This window comes from Acipenser ruthenus, chromosome 54 (genome assembly GCF_902713425.1).
Source record: "Acipenser ruthenus chromosome 54, fAciRut3.2 maternal haplotype, whole genome shotgun sequence".
Classification (NCBI taxonomy): Eukaryota; Metazoa; Chordata; class Actinopteri; order Acipenseriformes; family Acipenseridae; genus Acipenser; species Acipenser ruthenus.
The window spans coordinates 2,127,421-2,148,671 of record NC_081242.1 but is presented as its reverse complement, the minus strand read 5'-3'; the positions used below and the strand labels follow the sequence as shown (position 1 = coordinate 2,148,671).

The 21,251-nt window shown below is 36.5% G+C and overlaps 2 protein-coding genes across 3 annotated transcripts in view; both read right to left on the bottom strand.

Annotated features, from left to right (window-relative positions):
- The window catches only part of LOC117397990 (titin-like), a 293,410-nt gene that overhangs the window by 118,435 nt on the left and 153,724 nt on the right, over positions 1-21,251 (bottom strand). The window lies entirely within an intron of this gene.
- On the bottom strand, positions 4,062-19,961 carry LOC131723343 (receptor-type tyrosine-protein phosphatase eta-like). Of its 2 annotated transcripts, XM_059016998.1 has the most exons (6): positions 19,881-19,961; positions 17,690-17,988; positions 12,852-13,124; positions 11,979-12,251; positions 7,907-7,977; positions 4,062-7,344 (listed from the first exon to the last, which is right to left on the bottom strand). In XM_059016998.1, exons 2-6 carry the CDS (start codon positions 17,970-17,972, stop codon positions 5,734-5,736), a joined length of 2,511 nt encoding a protein of 836 aa, XP_058872981.1. In that variant the 5' UTR covers positions 17,973-17,988; positions 19,881-19,961; the 3' UTR covers positions 4,062-5,733. The 2 variants fall into 2 exon arrangements, with proteins under 2 accessions (XP_058872981.1, XP_058872982.1); XM_059016999.1 differs by lacking the exons at positions 4,062-7,344; positions 7,907-7,977 and having other exon boundaries at positions 10,887-12,251.

Genomic DNA, 21,251 nt, shown 5'->3' with positions numbered 1-21,251 from the left:
AATACAGTGAAGAACAATGCAAAATACATTAAATACAGTGAAGAACAATGCAAAATACATTAAATACAGTGAAGAACAATGCAAAATATATTAAATACAGTGAAAAACAATGCAAAATACATTAAATACAGTGAAGAACAATGCAAAATACATTAAATACAGTGAAGAACAATGCAAAATACATTAAATACAGTGAAGAACAATGCAAAATACATTAAATACAGTGAAAAACAATGCAAAATACATTAAATACAGTGAAGAACAATGCAAAATATATTAAATACAGTGAAAAACAATGCAAAATACATTAAATACAGTGAAGAACAATGCAAAATACATTAAATACAGTGAAAAACAATGCAAAATACATTAAATACAGTGAAAATCAATGCAAAATACATTAAATACAGTGAAAAACAATGCAAAATACATTAAATACAGTGAAGAACAATGCAAAATACATTAAATACAGTGAAGAACAATGCAAAATACATTAAATACAGTGAAGAACAATGCAAAATATATTAAATACAGTGAAAAACAATGCAAAATACATTAAATACAGTGAAAAACAATGCAAAATACATTAAATACAGTGAAGAACAATGCAAAATACATTAAATACAGTGAAGAACAATGCAAAATACATTAAATACAGTGAAAAACAATGCAAAATACATTAAATACAGTGAAAATCAATGCAAAATACATTAAATACAGTGAAGAACAATGCAAATACATTAACTACAGTGAAGAACAATGCAAAATACATTAAATACAGTGAAAAACAATGCAAATACATTAAATACAGTGATAAACAATGCAAAATACATTAAATACAGTGAAGAACAATGCAAATACATTAAATACAGTGAAAAACAATGCAAAATACATTAAATACAGTGAAGAACAATGCAAAATATATTAAATACAGTGAAAAACAATGCAAAATACATTAAATACAGTGAAAATCAATGCAAAATACATTAAATACAGTGAAGAACAATGCAAATACATTAACTACAGTGAAGAACAATGCAAAATACATTAAATACAGTGAAAAACAATGCAAATACATTAAATACAGTGATAAACAATGCAAAATACATTAAATACAGTGAAGAACAATGCAAATACATTAAATACAGTGAAAAACAATGCAAAATACATTAAATACAAGGCTAGGATGTGAAAATTCTAACACTTTGTGGATGCGTATGTCATAGAGAATCATAAGGAAATACAGTGAAAGATCACAAGTAGCAAAGACACAACAGCTAATAACAGATATCAGGCTTAAAGAGCATGGAAAGCAAGAGAGAACAAGTGGTCCTGTTGGATCCTGATTCTCCTGGGATAGAGAGCTGTTTGCTGGTTTTGAATTCTCTGTACTTAAAGGTTGTTGTTGGAAAAATATTTGAAGATCAGTCCCAATGGGTTTATTATTATTATTATTATTATTGTTATTATTATTATTATTATTATTTATTATTATTAATAATAATAATAATAATAATAATAATAATAATAATAATAATAATAATAATAATAATAATAATAATAATATATCAACGTTTTTCTTCAAAAGAGCCAACTTCCCAATGTTTCGGTGTGTTTAACATACAGTACCTCTGTCAAGGGAAAGTCTTTTTGAAAACAAACAGTGGAGGTACTTGCAGACTTTTGATGTCATGGCAACCACACTCACTTATTTCTATTCATATTCATGACTATGTTTGTGATGTCATTTATTACATAGTTAATGATGTAACAATCTACTATTCCTTTCCATTTAAACTTTCAGGCATTGTGGTATTGATCTATGTATCAATGTATTTTCCTTTATTCTTCCTTGTTGTACATCATCTAATTGTATTTCTTCTAAAACTACAAATTGTAAGTCATTCATTTTTATTTTTTGTAAAGTGTTGAACTATTGGTTCATTTACTATTTTATTTCTTATGTTGAATATGTGGAAAATTGAAAAAATAAGAGCACGCTAAAAGAGCAATGTTCTTGTATTGCCGGTGTGCTATAGACTCAAGTAACTATGCAGAATGTCGTAAAAAGTCAAGCACTCACCAGGTATCTTCTATTAAGCTTATATGTTGTAACGGGCACGGCTGGACTGACTCGCCGTTGCCACCTGTCGGCGAATAGGGCGCTGTGCCCGGAGCCAGTCCCCTACATTTGGTTAATGTGCAGCAGAGGATGCTGGGAGTACGAACTATGGTAGGGGAGAAACGGAATTATTGTTGTTGTGTTTATTTGTTGTTACTGTAAAAGTTCCAGTACTGTTCCATGCATTTCCCTGTAATTGTTATTACCCTTCCTGTGTTGTTTGTTAAATATGTGAATGTCACCCTGAGAGGCAGAGTAGTGCTCTGGGGTGGGGAAGGGCTGTGTGTGTGTGTGTTCGGGGAGGGTGCTGACTTGCTGTTAGCTGCTTAATAAACTGCATTACCTAAAAGAGCTATTGTGTGCGTGTCTCAATTAATCCCTGTGCTCGCTACAATATTTATTTTTACAACATCTTTATGAAAAAATAATGACGCGAATTCATGTAGACACGTTGCGGCTACTGGCTGCCTTCAGTGCTGTATCATAATTTAAATCCAGCACATACAGGTGAGACATTCATATGTCTAAAGCATTAATTATCTAATTATCTTTCAATAAAGCAATAACAATCAATACTTTTAGTGCCCAACTCAAACGATGTAAATACAAAACAAAAATATTTTATTATTAAAACATACAGACCAACACAGAAATATGTATATCCAGGTCTAGTCTAAATTGTAAAATTACAAACTAGCACACAAAATCATAACAGACCACTAGATGCAACAACAAGAGATAAGATTATAAAAAGGTGTAAACAACAGCTCCTCGTTCACACCACCAGGAGATTCAGTTTGCAAAGTATGTATCCAAGAGGCGTCCCTTTGTAACAGCAGTTTATTACAATCTCCACCTCGATGTGGGGTATTAACCACTTCAATCCCCATAAATCTGAGAGTACAAACGCTATGTTGTTGTTCATTAAAATGTCTCGCTACAGGTGATCGTATGTCATTATTCCTAATAGCGCTTTTATGTTCACTTATACGCGTTTTCAATTCCCTAATGGTCTTACCCACATAGCACAGACCACAAGGGCATTTCAACAAATAGACTACAAACTTGGTAACACAAGTAATCCTACCTCTTACTTTAAACTGCTTATTAGTTTTAGGATGGGTAATTGGATCGCTTTTTATCATTACATTGCAACAAGCGCAATTGTGACAATTAAAGTTACCGTGCAGTATCTCTGTTAAAAAGTGAGACGGTGGAATAAAAGTGTCTGCTTTAACAAATACATTCCTTAAATGTCTTTGTCTTTTAAATGGAAAACGTGGAGGATACAGTTTTAACTATATATCTTAAATTGGTGTGTAAGTAACTGGTCTCTATTAAGAGACATCATTTAGATAAAGCTTTGTCGACCCAAGAATGTTTATATCCTTTCGTCAAAAATCTGTTTTTCAATTCATTAGCTTGTAATAAAAAATCATGGAAAAAATGATGTATGTGTGGCATAGTAATGTACAGAACCCCTAAAGGTACATAGTGTAAAAATTTAAATGGGAGGCTGCAATCTCATGCATACGACTTACTATAATATCTCGTGGTGACGAGATAGTAAGTCGTGCGCACTATCCTGTTTCTTTTGGCGTTGTCAGCTCTTACTGCCACTTAAAACTTATTTTTTTGTGTGTCTTAATATCCATTCTTTTTTCACTGGTTAGGAACAAGAAGCAGCCTGTGCAGCCAACGCGTGAACACAAGCCAGGTTTTATTTTCATTTCCAGTGTTTCGTTTATTTGTTTGTTTTGCTACTGATACCATTCCCTGTGTGGGAAATAATAAAAGAAACCAATTCCTGACTCCAGGCTGGTTCATCGTGCTCCCTCGACCACACTGTCACAACACATACATAGACTTTAATACATAATACATGTTGTTATTCTAAGTTATTACCTTTTTTAAAAAAAAAATAAAAACATGGATACTTTATTATTTTTATTACAGCAATTGTTACAAAATATCACAGTACAAAGTATCACATTTCAGAGTGTCCAAACTATTTCTATGTGCAGTTTTGATGTGGATATTTTTTTTAAATTACATTTTGGTGAACAACAAATGTTTCTAAAAATACCCTGTTACACTTGCTCCAAGCCTAGTACACATTTGTAAAACAATGCATTTGTAAAAATGGTATTCCCAGTGCAACACTAAAATCTTATTCTGCTAGGCAAATGTTATTATTACTAAAGTGATTAAATATATGTTTGGGCCATAGCTGTTTTTAATTTATTAAAATGATTCCCATACTTTCCAACCACTCAAGTTCATCTGACTTTGCTCAATGGGATTTGAAAATGGCGAGATGTTGAGAGAGCATAAGGGGTTGTTCCTTGCTCAAGCTCAATTTTGTAGGGCCCTTCAAGTTTCCTCAGTCCGCTGAACACTGATGTGTAGTTGGCCAGGAAATTCACAGGAGCTCCTTCACTTCATGAAGCCTGTGTACAAGGTGCAGTGCTTCTGCTGCAGGCAGTCCAAATAGTGCTTTTGACAATCCGGAAACCACGTAGACCTCTTGGACTGTTGTTCCCTTTAATAGCTAATGTGCTGCTAAAGCACCCTAGAACGTCCAAGACGTTGTTTACAGGCCCATATAGCACTTTGCTGAGTTGCATCAGCTTGTCATCTCGATCCTGTTGAAACTTTCCCGCTGGGATTGCGATAACTGCTGCTCCTGTATCAAGCTTGAACTCTAGATTTTCCTCACTTAAAAACATTTTCTCAATCAATTCTTTCACTGGAATTGTTACTTCATCAAGAAATGCAAAGTCCTTGTGATGCATAGTTCACCCCCTAGTCTCCAAGTCGCTTTGGATAAAAGCATCTGATAAATGACTAAATAAATTTCATCACATCAGATTATTTTTATCCTTAGAGCTGGTCCTTTAGGAATGGGTCTTATGTATGGATAGGATGTGCAGATGACACATGTAGGTACTGATGCATGTCAGTAGGCTTCCAGTAAAGATATGTTTTAATAGATCCTTGATCAAGTTTAACCAAGGTACCTAAGAATTCAATTTCAGATTTTGCCCACCGTAGATCCACTGAAATGTTAGGGTGGATATTATTTGCTACTTTATGAAACTGGAAAAGAGATTTTTCTCCATTCCATATTCCAAAGATGTCATCCACATATCTTATGTATTCGAATGGTTTCTTGTCTAGTTTACTCAATAACATTTCCTCCCATTTACCCACATACGTGCTTGCAAAATGCATGCCGAATTTTGAGCCTGTCACTGTGCCATCATTCTGCTTAGAACTTTTGTTATAAAATTAAAACAGTTTTCTAAACCTGCCTTGGTCATGTTTAATATTTCTCCTGTGGGTATTATGGCCTTCTCTTTTCTGTTATCCAGTGCCTCTTTACATGGCTCTAAAGCTTCATGCCTGGGAACACTGGGGTTCAGGGATTTTACATCCATGCAAAATAAAATAGCATTCTCTGGAAGTTTAGTCTTTATTCTAGTTATTCTTTTCAGAGATTGTGTTGTATCTTTAACACAGCTTGGTAAACTTTCAACATGTGGCTGCAGCTGCATCTCAGCTATTTCTGCAATAACATATGTTGGGTTATCGGTTGTGCTAACAATCATTCACATCGGGGGTTTATCTTTGTGCATTTTTGGGTTACCTCTAACCAAACCTGTTCTTGGATTTTGAGGGAGCATGTCATTTTTTAATTCTTTTGATATGAATCCATTTTTATGCAATCTTTCTACTAGAATTCTCAATTCTTTTATATTATTAATGTAATTAGTTTTCACTTCTTCACATGTATTTATATTTTGCATTTCAGTCTCTACTGCTTTCATATTGTCAACTGTGTTTATTATTACAATCCCTGAACACTTATCTGCTGGTCTGATACTATCAGCCCCTATTAATTCATGTAGCTCTTCTTCTTCATGTTTAGTTAAATTAAGTTTTCTTTTCTTTTTTAGGTCTCTTACTATTCCTTTTCTATCTTCTTCTATAAACATGTCTAACCATGTATCTCTTCCATCTGGAGGAGTCATGTGACAGTTTATTTTACTTTGTATTCCATGTTCACCTACTTGTTCTGATTCTGTGAGTCTTTCCCATTCATTTAAATCCGTCATTAACTTGTCCTTATTGTCCTTGTCCAGCAGTGTGGAGCAGTGGTTAGGGTTCTGGACTCTTGACCAGAGGGTTGTGGGTTCAATCCCCAGTGGGGGACACTGCTGTTGTACCTTTGAGCAAGGTAATTTACCTAGATTGCTCCAGTAAAAACCCAACTGTATAAATGGGGAATTGTATGTAAAAATAATGTGATATCTTGTATCAATTGTAAGTCGCCCTGGATAAGGGCCTCTGCTAAGAAATAAATAATTATTAATAATAATAATAATAATAATAGTATTTATGTATCTTTTTGCTGGAACAAACTTGTTCCCCTTTCGTTTTAATGCTTCCTGCGAGACGGTTACTGTTTTATCAGATGAATTAAATCCTGTGCCCACTTCATGACCTTTAGTAATCATGACCTTATTTTTAGGTACTCCATCATTATTAATATTATTTGACTCTTTTCCTAAATCCCTGTCTGGCATTTTCTTCCTTACGTGTGCCTCTATTTGTTTTTTACCTTGATTCTGACTTTTTGCTGTTGATACATTCGATACATTCTCCATTTCTGTAACACAATTATCATAAGGTATTTGATTTTTGAGTATTTTATATGGCATATCTGTGGAAATTAATTTAAGAAACTCTTTAGATTTCCTGTCATTTAAGCGATTTAGCTTATTCTTCTCAAAATTGTCTATTTTTTTTATCATTTGTGTGAATTTCGACGGCATTAGATTATAATATGATTCATTTGTTTTTTTAATTTCTAATTCAACTTCACTAATTCTTCTAATCCATTTAATATTCTCCACCTGCATTGATTTTATTGAACATTCTCTAAATTTGTTTTGTAAATCAATGTTTTCTGGATCATTCACATTTATGCGTACACCTGACTTAATGTGAAATCTGTGAGGTATAACAGCTCTACATAAACACCTCTCTAAAAATGTATGCTTAGCGGTATAATTAGCTCTCTGGTATGCTAATCTCTTTCTCTTGTTGAAAATTTTCCTGGCCATCTTGTGTTGTTCTCTGGACCTCTTCTTTGCTCCATTCATATCCTTCATAGGACCCTCTTGTAAATGAGGTCTCGGTCTCAATTGGTACTTTTCCTGGTTAAATAAACATATAAATACAAATAAATTATATATATATATATATATATATATATATATATATATATATATATATAATTTATATAGTTATGTGTGTGTGTAAGTGTAATGTCATTGCCTTCTGCCAGAAATAGAGAGCCAATAGAGGGCCGGGAAGGCTGAGAAAAGTCACTTAAACATCAATGCTCTGAACTTTCCGCTTGTATATTCAATGAAGGCAGGTGTTTGATGTTGGTATTTTATAAAAAGGTTATTTATTTTATTTTATTTTTATTTTTGTTTTTGTATCTTTGATATGGCCAGAGGTTAAAACAATGTAGCAGTGATGAGGTTCATTTTAACTGGGCAGCACCTGCAAAATTGACTGAGAGAATAATAGAATACAGCTGTGTACCAAATATTAAGAAGGTAACTTAAGACAGTTTTATAAAATGAATGCCACAAAAGTCAATTGACCGCAGTATGGCAGCAAAACACGGGTTTTGCATGACAATGCTTTTAGTGATGCTGCCTCTGAAAGTGTTCCAGAACCCGCTGCAGTGCTTACAAGAAACTTTACCTTTTGCTTTACCTTTACTGTACCGATGTAGTCCGCACATTGCGATTTTGTCCTTTTTTTGGGTGGCGGCGCTGTGGAGGAATTGAATAATTTTTTTGAAAAATAACACAAAAAAGGTTGAATGCAAAAAAACTACTGCAATTGTAAATAAACTCATGAAAGCAGGGTAAAGCGTAGGGGGTCCAACTGTAGCGGCTGTAAACAACAGAAAAGAAACAGTGATTCAACTACATACTGACACACACTTCAGCAACACACTGACACACACCTCAGCAACACAGATAGAGACTTCAACTACACACACACACACACACACACACACACACACTTCAGCTACACACAGATTAGGGTTGCAAAGGGGTGGAAACTGTGCATCTTGGACATTTTGAACAGGTCTGGAATTTTGGGAATTTTCAATTTTAGGTTATTATAACCTGTATTAAAGATATCGAATACATTATGAACGCAACAATTGAGCAATAATCTGTTTTAGGTTTTTAAAACGGTTTACATCTAGTGTCTCTTTAACTGTATTTATTATGTTATTCTGTAGTCGCATGTTTTTTAATTGATATGGAAAACGTCTAGGCTTTAAGTGTTTATATATTTCAATTTTTAAAAGATACACGTTCATCCTCTGTTACACCAGTGTGAAATCTACCATTTAAATAGCTGATGCCATGAAAATTGAGACTTTTTAATTACTATGCCTGTGAAATGTAGACAAATAGACCGTGAATCTGGTAGGGCCTAGACGACTGATCAAGTAACGGTCATTGTATACATCACTTTATGAAAGTGGAGATGTGTTCAGTTTTGTAATAATGTTATATTAGAAAAAATATATATTTAACATTTTATTTTCAATATTAACCCTATACACTCATGCTATATTGTATTGGGACCAGTTGACTGTTCTAAAATTAAAAGGGCTAAACATGTTATGGTAAATTACTTACCTGTACTTGCAGCATAGTAACCTATAGTTTTTTATGCTAGACATATGCAGTATCTTTTAAATAACGTACAGTATGCACAATATGTCAAGCAAAATTGAGTTGTGACTGTGTTCTAAAATGAAGATAATAAAAGTGTTCAAATCATTTGAACCCAGTGTTTAAGTGTTTAGAGCATGTTTTTACTTTCTTCTGAAACAATTGAGTTACCCCGAATACCCTGGTCCAAGATTACTTATCTGTTCAATATTACACAATGAAAATTACCAAAGTTCCCCAATATTTCCGAAAATTCCTAATGTTCCCCACAAAATTCATCACTCTCAAAATTCCTTCAACTACACAGATAGAGACTTCAGCTACACACCAACACACACTTCAGCAACACACAGATATTATTCGTAGTTGTAATTGCTTAGTTGCTTTCTTTTTTAGAGCTTACCTACGCTTTACCATACCTCACAATGCTTTACCATGCTTTCACTACAATTTATTACACTTTGCTATGCTTTCACAATGTTTTATTACACTTTGCTATGCTTTCACAAAGTTTTATTACACTGCTGTGCTTTCACAATGTTTTATTACACTTTGCTATGCTTTCACAATGTTTTATTACACTTTGCTATGCTTTCACAAAGTTTTATTACACTGCTGTGCTTTCACAATGTTTTATTACACTTTGCTGTGCTTTCACAATGTTTTATTACACTTTGCTATGCTTTCACAAAGTTTTATTACACTGCTGTGCTTTCACAATGTTTTATTACACTTTGCTATGCTTTCACAATGTTTTATTACACTTTGCTATGCTTTCACAAAGTTTTATTACACTGCTGTGCTTTCACAATGTTTTATTACACTTTGCTATGCTTTCACAAAGTTTTATTACACTGCTGTGCTTTCACAATGTTTTATTACAATTTGCTATGCTTTTACTACGGGGAACTCTTATGATGTTGAGAAAATAAATAATTATTGAATTCGTAATTATTCTTCTTGTAACAGGGTCAAGAATGCCCTGTTCAAATTTATTTTACACTTGTATGTTATTATTTTTATAAAGTTATTTTATGATTTGATTAGTGCATGTTTTTTGTTGTCTGACACTTTGATAACACTATGTAACACAATTTTTGTTCCTGGGTAGTAAGTGTTATTTCCTAATTGCTTATGCCTCAAAAGTATAGAAAATGGCTATTATTCCCCACAAACTTTGCTTTTGTGACCAGGGCAGTGATATTTTGAAATTTACCTATTTCCAATGAGAAAACGGGCGAATTTGTGTCTTTTCGTTCACATAAAGTCAGCAAAAAACAACATATTGTAACGACCCTGGCGATGGCAGCATCCTGGACATTGTGTTTGTCTTGTTTGTTACGTCCTGTTTAAGGTTCCATGTATTGTGAGGGTACGGGGCAGGCCGTTGGTGTGTGTCTGCGTGAGTGCATGCGTGTGTGTGCAGTGGGCGGTTCCCCCAGAGGCTATAAGTAGGAGGGGGGGGAAGCCACGAGGGGGTGAATGCGTGTGAATGTCTGACTGGAGAGCGATTACGAGAGACAGAGTACCGGCTGAGAGAGTGCTTGTCGGTGAGTCTGCGGTGTAAAAGAGAGAGAGACAGCTATTTGTTATTTTGGCGTGAACCCCGGCCCAAACAGGGTTTCGTTGTGTTATTAAAGAAATTAAAAAAATAAAAGTACGTGGAACCTCATCTGGTCTCTCCCGAGTCTGTCTCATCCCCATAGCACAGAATGCTACAATATGAATCCAAATTAACATGTATTTATACTAAAGTAATACAAAAATGACTACAAAAGATTTAGAAGTGAGTAGTTTTTCGAGATTTACGATTATACTGTAAATCACTTTCACGAATCAGCCCCCAAATGTAGTCTCCCATCATGTTCTCGTTATACTGCCCTTGGTAGCGGCGTTCAAAGTCCAGTATATCCTGGTGAGGATGCGTGGCTGATCAGCTACTGATTATTTAACTAGCTGACAGTCACGCATCCTTACTAAACTCATGCAGACTATGGCCGAGGGGTAATAAGATAATTAACAGCTAGTTAGCCCCTCGGCCAGAATATAAGAACCTGCAGCTGTCCGTGCTCGGAGGGGAGTGTCAGAGGCGAGACAGGTTTTGAGCGAGCGAGCAAACAACTGCTAAGTATCGTGCTGGGGTAAAACCAGCACGCTTATTTGTTTATTTATATTTGTATGTAGCGTTTCAGCTCTCACCCGTACTTCCATTGTTTCTGGTACTTCCTGGTCCGTGATGTCACCACACACACCACTCAACAACAGCACTCGGTCACACATCCTTATATATGGACCTTCGTATTGTTCATTTCAACTTTTTGTTACAATAACTACTGGATGCCACGCCTACCCTATATATACATGAAGTTACATACCTGCAATTTGAAAGCTGTACTGTACACTGTGTGCTAACCGGTACTGCATAACCAGACTCTCGCATCATCAAATGTATGTAGCAGGTGCGTGTTTCTGCTCTTAGGAATTTGTAGTTCTCAAATTACACAAAAAAATGAGAAAACTATTTGAACATTACTGTACATACACAGTATAATAAACACAATAATGCCTCAGCAAACTTCAAACACAAAAAGCCTGTTTAAACCAAACCATTCTCGTGTGCAGAGTTTCCATGCAGTTTGGAAACTCCAAATTCTCTCTGCATTGTTGTGAGAACGTGACATAGCATCACATACCAGCACATTCCTCACACTGAAGGACACGCACGGCCAAAAAACAGATGTATTTATTTATTCATTCATTCGCTTTACATTTTGGCATAAAATATCTGCCATAACCGAGTACATGAAAGTATAACTGAATTAATACAGAACACAAATTTACAAAATTAGGCTACAATAAAATGAGCTCTCTCCCTTCACTTTTTTCTCTCTACCTGTCCTCACGTACTTGCTTTATTATTATGTTCTATTAAATGTATCTTCTCTTGTTTCTTTGTATCTCCTGAAACACGCATCTGTTTTGTTTCTCTTCGCATTTATTACCTTTCAATCCCACCTGTCCATTGATCAAATCAAGACTAATATTCAGAAGTAGAGTTGTAATTAAATAATTCTTACTGGTGCAGACAGATGTTGAAACAGACGTGCTCTGAATCCCATTCACCAGCTCTGTGGTGACTGTGAAGGTGTACTCTCTCCCAGGTATCAGATCAGAAAGGACTGTGGAATTGGAGGGTGCTGTGATGGAAAGAGGGTTTTCCTCAACAGAGCTTAAATAGGTCACTTTAAAACTGTGAGGGATCTCGTCCAGACCAGCAGGACTGCGCCAGCTCAGAGAGACAGAGTCGCTTCCCACTGAGTCTATCTTTATCTTTCCAGGAGGGGACGGTTCTGAAAGAGAAAAGAGAATTGCTGTAACGACAAAGTACAGTAGAACCCCAGAGAAACAATCACCAAACCTCCGAACTGACCGCTCTAGCGAACACCCCACTTTCAACCGGAAGAATGCAATCACTCAGCCATGCGTGCAATGCAACCAGATAGGCGCTCCTATAAGCAATGTGCTGGTCATGAAGAAGGCAAAATTACTGAACTAACAAATGCATCCGGACAAAGGTGAGGCAGATCTCAAAGCTAGTATGAGAAATTTTACAAGGAACATTTTTGTTTTAAACAAAAGCACAGGTTTTTGTTTTCAAAGCCAAATTAGGCTGAATGACTGAACAAGCTGCATGAGTACATTTACTACAGTTACGATTTCAGTGGTAGCTTCAATTTATCCTTATTCCATTTAAATTATCATTTGAAAGACTAGAACCAACCATAACAATATGAGTATTGCATTACTGTGCCGCATCCTTGTATGATTCTCCAGATTGAGGGTGTAGATAGCAGGTGTGCACATTTATTAAAACAACTGAAAACCCATATTCACAGTTACAGACATTTCAGACTTACAATCAAGAAGAGTTGTAAATAAATCATTCTTACTGGTGTAGACAGCTGCTGAAACAGACGTACTCTGGGTCCCATTCTCCAGCACTGTGGTGGCTGTGAAGCTATATATTATCCCAGGTCTCAGCTTTGAGATAAGAGTGGAATTGGAGAGTGCAGTGATGGAAAGAGTGTTGTCATCGACAGAGTTTGAATAGGTGATTATAAAACTGTGAGGGATCTCATCCAGACCAGCAGGACTGCCCCAGCTCAGAGAGACAGAGTCGCTTCCCACTGGGTCTATCTTTATCTCTCCAGGAGGGGTCGGTTCTGGAAGAGAAAAGAGAAATGATGTAATGACAAAGTACAGTAGAACCCCAGTTATTATTATTATTTGTTTATTTAGCAAATGTCTTTTTTCAAGGCGACTTACAGAGACTAAGGTGTGTGAACTATGCATCAGCTGCAGAGTCACTTACAATTACGTCTCACGTGAAAGACGGAGCACAAGGAGGTAAAGTGACTTGCTCAGGGTCACACAATGAGTCAGTGGCTGAGGTGGGATTTGAACCGGGGATCTCCTGGTTACAAGCCATTTTCTTTAACCAATGGACCACACAGATTCCAGTTACAATCACCAAACCTCTGAACTGACCGCCCTACCGAACACCCCACTTTCAACCTTAAGAATGCAATCACAGCCATGCGTACAATGCAACCAGATAGGCGCTCCTATAAGCAATGTGCTGGTCAAGAAGAAGGCAAAATTACTGAACCAACAAATGCATCCGGACAAAGGTGAGTCAGATTTCAAAGCAAGCACGGGCAATTTTACAAGGAACATTTTTCTTTTAAACAAAGCACAGGTTTTTGTTTTCAAAGCCAAATCAGGCTTAATGACTGAGCAAGCTGCATGAGTACATTTTAAGAAAAATAAGTTCTTCTGGACGTTTTTTTCTGTGTTCTTCATACAGTTACAATTTCAATGGTAGTTTAAATTTAGCCTTATTCCATATATATTACACTATGTAACACAATTTTTGTTCCTGTTCCTAAGTGTTATTTCCTAATTGCTTATGCCTCAAAAGTATAGAAAATGGCTATTATTCCCCACAAACTTTGCTTTTGTGACCAGGGCAGTGATATTTTGAAATTTACCTATTTCCAATGAGAAAACGGGCAAATTTGTGTCTTTTCGTTCACATAAAGTCAGCAAAAACAACATATGAATCCAAATTAACATGTATTTATACTAAAGTAATACAAAAATGACTACAAAAGATTTAGAAGTGAGTAGTTTTTCGAGATTTACGATTATATTGTAAATCACTTTCACGAAGCAGCCCCCAAATGTAGTCTCCCATCACGTTCTCGTTATACTGTCCTTGGTAGCGGCGTTCAAAGTCCAGTATATCCTGGTGGAAGCGCTCGCCTTGCTCCTCCGAGTACACTCCCATGTTCTCCTTGAATTTATCAAGATGAGCATCAAGGATATGGACTTTGAGGGACATCCTACAGCCCATTGTGCCATAGTTCTTCACCAGAGTCTCAACCAGCTCCACATAGTTTTTGGCCTTGTGATTGCCCAGGAAGCCCCAAACCACTGCGACAAAGCTGTTCCAAGCCGCTTTCTCCTTACTAGTGAGCTTCTTGGGGAATTCATTGCACTCCAGGATCTTCTTTATCTGTGGTCCGATGAAGACACCGGCTTTGACCTTTGCCTCAGACAGCTTAGGGAAGAAGTCTTGAAGGTACTTGAAGGCTGCCGACTCCTTATCTAGAGCTCTGCCAAATTGTTTCATAAGGCCCAATTTGATGTGCAGTGGTGGCATCAGCACCTTCCAGGGGTCCACCAGTGGCTCCCACTTGACGTTGTTCCTCCCCACAGAGAACTCGGTCCGCTGTGGCAAGTCCCGCCTGTGGTAGTGCGCCTTGGTGTCCCTGCTGTCCCAAAGGCAAAGATAGCAGGGAAACTTGGTAAAACCGCCTTGGAGACCCATCAGGAATGCCACCATTTTGAAGTCTCCTATGACCTCCCAGCCGTACTCATCATATTTCAAGGCATCCAGCAAGGTCTTGATGCTGTTGTAATCCTCTTTGAGGTGCACCGAGTGAGCCAGGGGAAGAGACGGGTACTTGTTACCATTATGGAGCAGCACGGCTTTGAGGCTCCTGGATGAGCTGTCAATGAAGAGGCGCCACTCATTCTGGTTACAGGCGATTCCGATTTCCTCGAACAGACTGGTCACATTGATGCCATCTCAGAAAAATGCAGATATGTATCCACTTAGGCAGCTGGAACTAAACTGAACTGGCGGGCTTAAGGCCCTTGTATTTATACTACTATTTATATTACTGGAAAGTTCTAGAAAGTTCTAGAAGTTACTCCAAGTTTACTCAGCACTGAATCTATCTGGAATGTTCTGGAAAATAGGTAAATTTCAAAATATCACTGTCCTGGTCACAAAAGCAATGTTTGTGGGGAATAATATCCATTTTCTATACTTTTGAGGCATAAGCAATTAGGAAATAACACTTACTACCCAGGAACAAAAAAAAAAAATAGTTACACGGTGAAATTGATTTGCATCACGTTGTGTTGGCTTCTCCACCCGCTTCCCTATGTTTGCCTTGTTGAGCACCTAGTAATTGAATTATCGATCAATTTACACACCTGAATATAAATAGCACCTGTTTTCACAAACGGGATGGCCATCCTGGGTTTTGTGTGTCTGGTCAGGAGTGGGAACCGACCATAAATGGAGCATCCCGACAATAAGTATTGGGCTGATGGTATGCCGGTGTGGAATAATGAGTGACCGGCCCGAGTGCCTTTAGCCTATTTGGTAGTCGATTGGAGTTTATGAAGTGCACATAATAGACTATATATTGTGATGCTGGTTTCTCTCTCACTCTCCCTGTGTGTATTCCCTCCCCTGCACGGACATTGGGGGCGGGAGGGTATTAGAACTATTTTTATTGTGATAGTTTTATCGTGTCTTTGAATGTGTATCTCCACTTTATTGCTGGGTAGCAGCTTTGCTGTATTTGCACTTTAATCCATGACCTCATTAAGGTGAACCTTGATTAACTGCTTGAAGTCTCGCTACCTGTTAATAGGTGAATGGAATTGTCTTATTATATCAGTACCGTTTTTAACCATGTGTTGCTATTGGAAGTTTACAATAAACAAATGTCTGCTAAACGGGATTTGTGATTTTCTTGGTGACCTTGTTCCTACATTTTTAGATCTGTCATCTCAATAAAAAAAAATGGTTCGGTGCCTTATCGCACTGAACTGGAGTTGTCAGCCTATATTATTACTTTTACAATTAACACTTGCTAAATCCTGTGATATTTTGTAATTAAAGGCAGGTTTGTGGTGCGTTTGTACGCTTCCGTGACCTTGCAGGTGTTGCATTACGAAAATCAAATTACAACGGTTTCCATTGAAAAATAAATAAAGAATTAAACATTAAGTAAATGAGAATCCCTAAACGGGTCGGCCAATTATGTGAGGGTAAAAGCACTCTCCTAGTTTAGGAACCCCGTAACAATGACCTATCTATGACTATGCAAATAGTCCCTTACGTAGAAAATGCATTACAAGGGCAAAAGCAGTCGGTTCTAATTTTCCGCACAGCGAGTAACACCGAAACTATCTTTAATTGTATTAAATTCATAGAAAAATGTATAAACTGCTGATACAGCAGTGGTTAATTTGTGCCTGGGCTTGCCGGGGCTCAGCCCCCGCATCCTCCGGACTTGACGAGGCATAGCCCCGGCACACCTCTTCAGCTAAGGAAGTTACAAATGTCATAAAATGTTTTGCTATCAAATGCGGTTTTCTTAAAATTCTCAACACAGTTTTATCCATTGTGTAAGTTCTTGCGTGCGCTCAACAGAGACAATCCACTGCCAGGGACATTGAATCACTTTACCATTTCAGCTACGCGACACTGGCTGCGAAAGAAGGACTGCGACTCTATTGTCGTTTCTTTTTTTTAAATACACAAATAAGCTTACATGATTTGAAAAACGTCTTAAATGATGCAAGCAAATATCTACGCTACCTGGTTTGATTGCACGAGTAGTACACAACAAGCTTCAATATGAAAGCTGAACATTCATTTCAATATTGATTTTCATTTATTTTGTCCTGCGGTTGCCTTTAATGTATTTTTTCTGCACGCATTTCTACTTTGTACATGACGTATAATACTCGATTGTAAGCATCTAACACTAGTACGTGCAATACTCTTTCAAATAAATGTGTTATCATTTTGAATGTGCGCTTCTAAGAATGGTATTATCGATTATCATTGCTGCTTGCGACCCGGCAACTCTTTCTTTACAAATTAAGCCCTGTGATAAAGGTACATCATGGAATCTACATTCTGTAAACGCTTATAAACACCAATTTTATTAGGGTCTGTTAAACAAAATCAAAATGATACATCGTTTAATTATTTAATTCAAATCTCAATATCGCAGCCTTTTTGAAAACTTAAAATAAAAGATTATATAAGGTAGACGAACTACTCAGCAACACCTGCTACAGTTACAAAACTAAAAATAAATAATAAGCAAGCATTTTATTTCAAGCAGTTTACGATACACGGAGCTGTTTATCTCTCGTTTTATAACTTAAAGGATGTTGTACATTTTGATGTACGAGAGTATATAAATATTTGAAAATAAGTCCCAAAGAGTTGTGTGCTCGCTCTCTCTCTCTCTCTCTCTCTCTCTCTCTCTCTCTCTCTCTCTCTCTCTCTCTCTCTCTCTCTCTCTCTCTCTCAAACAAGACATTCTTGCGTCCAAAATACTGTAGTATTTGGCTGGCATATACATTATTATTATTATTATTATTATTATTATTATTAAGAAGATCATACCTTGTAATAATAAATCTTTAATCTTTTCTTTCAACTGATTCGCCAGTTGTACCTGGTTAATGTCATTTAAAACGGCAATCGCGTTCTCAGCGGGGTGCATTTCGGTGTAGGTCCTCATTAACAAACAAGCTACTGTCACGATGTTCGCATCCTGAAGCTCCCCCTTGGCGATTTTGTGCCCCTGGAATGACGTGTCGCCCAGCTTGTCCTTGAACCGATTTAGTCCATTGTCGTCCAGGTCGCCTAGGGTATCTATAATGCGATCCTTCGACGTCTTCCCCATTCCGGTTCAGCTGCGTCTGGTTGTATAAAGAGAGAGGCAGGACGCGCAGAGAGAGCGTTAGAACGCATGAAATGCGATGGAGAGGGGGAAGGAGAGATGACAAGAAAGAATGAATAGATTGAGAGGAAGGGAAAGGTGTGAAAGAGAGGTGGGTGGGAGGGAGAAAGAAACATTTTACAACAGTACATGCATGCTCCCTTTCCTCTTTTATTATCACAACACTGAGCAATGCAGCAGAGCGGAACGCTGGAATAGCTCGTTTCTTGATAAATGTTAACCAAATGTCGATTGAAAATGTAATTGCATTATCACGTCCATTTATATTACGTTTTGTTACCCTTGAAAATATGTAATAATTTCACATTGTTTACATTTCCTTATTGAAAATACAATTACAGCCCGATTTTCAGAAGCACAGGAAAAAAAAAACAGGTCGTACAACATCTTTGCGACACCAGAAAGATGTCGAACTGTATTTTCAAAAGTCCTATACATGAAGCAGTGGCAATTCAGGAGAGTGCGCTTTTTGAAAATGCACTCGCATTACAGCTTGTTAAGCCATTAAAGTCCGTAATTAGTTCTATTTTGGAAATAACGACTTATTTACAAAATGAGCAAAATACGAATGTACCTCAAAATATACTCGCTAAATAAAACATGATCCCTCTCATGACTTAAACTGTCATCGACCAAAAGGGCTGAATGTAACTTGTGTTTATTATTATTATTATTATTATTATTATTATTATTAAAGACCAGAGAATCAGAACAGAGCTATTGGCTTTTTCGTTCGTAACCAACAACAGGTCTGTATTTTAGGAATAAATAGTTAACAAAAAGTTGTATTTAAAATTGATCATTTTATACAAATGTTTCTAATGTTTAAAGTTAAATACCCTTTTCTTGTACTTTACAGTGCGTTCTGCGAAATATTTATTTTTAATTCAGCTGGTGCCTTGTACGATTTATTTATCGCTAGCTCTCTGCAGTGTGTACAATAATCTAGCAATTCTTAAAAAAATTCTTAAAAAAAAAAAAAAAAAAAAAAACAACACACCCCAGCCTTACTATAATAACTCATGACAGTATTTCTTAGAAGCCTGCAGCAGCGCACAAGATTTAAAAAAGTATTTAAACTATAGGCCTACTGTCATTTGTTTTTAAAAATATTCCATGAGCAAATAAACCTGCAATGTAAAACAGAAGGCTACAGTATATCACATCTCCAACTGGGGAGGCTAAAGAATAATAATAATAAACAGGCATTTTATTAGTTGTCAGGCTTTCCTTACATACGAGGTGTAACATTTTATACAGCTGTAGTGCAAGTCCGGACTCCAGGAATGACTTTTTAAAAATATATTTTAATCAAGCGTTCTACTTGGTTGCGACTTCGTGAATGCTTCCTTACGGGCTGGCGTTGAAATAGAAGTCCGGGCTCTTTAGTTGCCAAAGTGACTTGTTAAGGCACCTGAAATCAATTGCCGTTTCAATTGCAGGGGTCGTAAAAACTACTCGCAAAGGGCTTTGCGAGCGCGTTGCTCATTTTGAAAATAGAGGCGTATAATTAGTGAGCAAACAAAGTCGCAGTCCTAGTGAAAATGTGCTGGACCTATATTGCTCTAAATGAGGCCCTTCTGAAAAGTGACTTCAATGTTAATGGACAGTAACCAGGATATATTTAACGTAAATTGAATATGCAATTGCATATCTATTAAATATTAATCGAACATTAATTTAATAAAACATAAATATCTGTTGCATATCTATTTCATATTAATTTATGCCAGGCGATCTAAAGCGTTACCGAGTTAACTAAGCTGTTTTTTTTTTTTTTGTTTGTTTTTTAAAGTGGTGCAATTAAAGTTTTGCAAACACAGTATTTGTAAAAAGTACACGTTCACTTACCTTCTCCAAACTCGCGTCAGGAGTGGAGTAAGAAACTCTGGTTGAGTTCAGTGATATCATTCTGCGCAGAACCTGACCAGTTTAGCCAATGATCTTCTACGAATGATCTCCGTGAGCGCACCCATTGGCTAAATCGGCACCCATTGTCGTATACAGACATGTGACGTCATCGTGGCTCTCATCTGGACTTTGGACCGCCCTACAATATAAAACTCGCGCGTTTTTTAAAAACATATCTGTGTTTAGTCAGGATAATTCAGTTTATGGCTCAAAATATTTAAAAGACGGTTTTTTAAAATCAATGCAATAATGATTTCCAAGGACCTCTATCAAGTTTGTACTTTGATTTCTAGACTGAACGCTGCACGTTCTAGAATTATTTCATGCTATAGTGATGATGCAGGACTTCTGTTTACACACTCAATTAACTATATTGTAGAGTAAAATAACACAGTTCTGCTCCCGCCGTTGCTTTAAACTGTTTTTACGTTGACTTCATATATAGAACTGTACCGTACGTTCTCCCGAATCGGCATTTTCTGCTTTTAAATGCGTATTTATTAATTATGTGTAAAACCAGGAATTAACTTTTTACTATCACTTTCGTTTTGATACTTTTTCTACTTTGTTGTACAGTGAAAAATAAAAAAAAAGATTTAAAAGCAACACGATGTGTAATTGTTTATTTTAAAAGCTATCATTCAAGTTGCATTATAATTTCTTTTATGTACCGCAGCTATATATTTGTGCATACAGTTGTTTTATATTGTATGTTTTACAGTGGGGTCAGATATTGATTCAGAGAGTTCCACATGTTTCACTATCCATAATTGTATTTATGCATTGCTACCAAACTTGATAACTAAAGGTGAATTTAGGTTATTTATATATATATATATATATATATATATATATATATATATATATATATATATATATATATATATATATATATATATATAAAGCAATATTAGGTACCTTAAGAAAATATAAAAACAAAACGTTTGATTGACTGTTTTGTATATCAGAATACATTCAGACAAAGCACCTGTCAAAACGTTTGTCTGTTTTATGATTTATCTTATAAGTTCTATACCCCCTGCATAGCAGGAGGATGTCTCTCTGCTTGCCAGTCAGGTCAGTACGCATGTCAGCGTCAGTGACTCGCTGTCTGTTACTGTGAAAAGCGTGCAATGTTCACCTCTGCTGGTGCGTAACACCTGTAGTATTCAGGTCGACATTAATCCACCGATCAGAGCAGCACCGTCACTGCTCAGCAGCCAATAGCAAGCTAGCCAGCCAATACAACACAACTAGCACACACACACAAGGTCTTCCCTTGGTTTATATAACATGTCCGTGCCGATTATC

Bases quoted from the DNA above. Each gene is read 5' to 3' on its own strand.
- LOC131723343 (XM_059016998.1), bottom strand. From the start codon at position 17,972: ATGGGGAAGACGTCGAAGGATCGCATTATAGATACCCTAGGCGACCTG. The intron at 12,252-12,851 runs GTAAGAATGATT...TTTCTCTTTCAG, and splicing joins TTCAGCAGCTGTCTACACCA to AACCGTCCCCTCCTGGAAAG. The intron at 7,345-7,906 runs GTAAAGTTTCTT...TTATTTAACCAG, and splicing joins CAGTAAAGGTAAAGCAAAAG to GAAAAGTACCAATTGAGACC.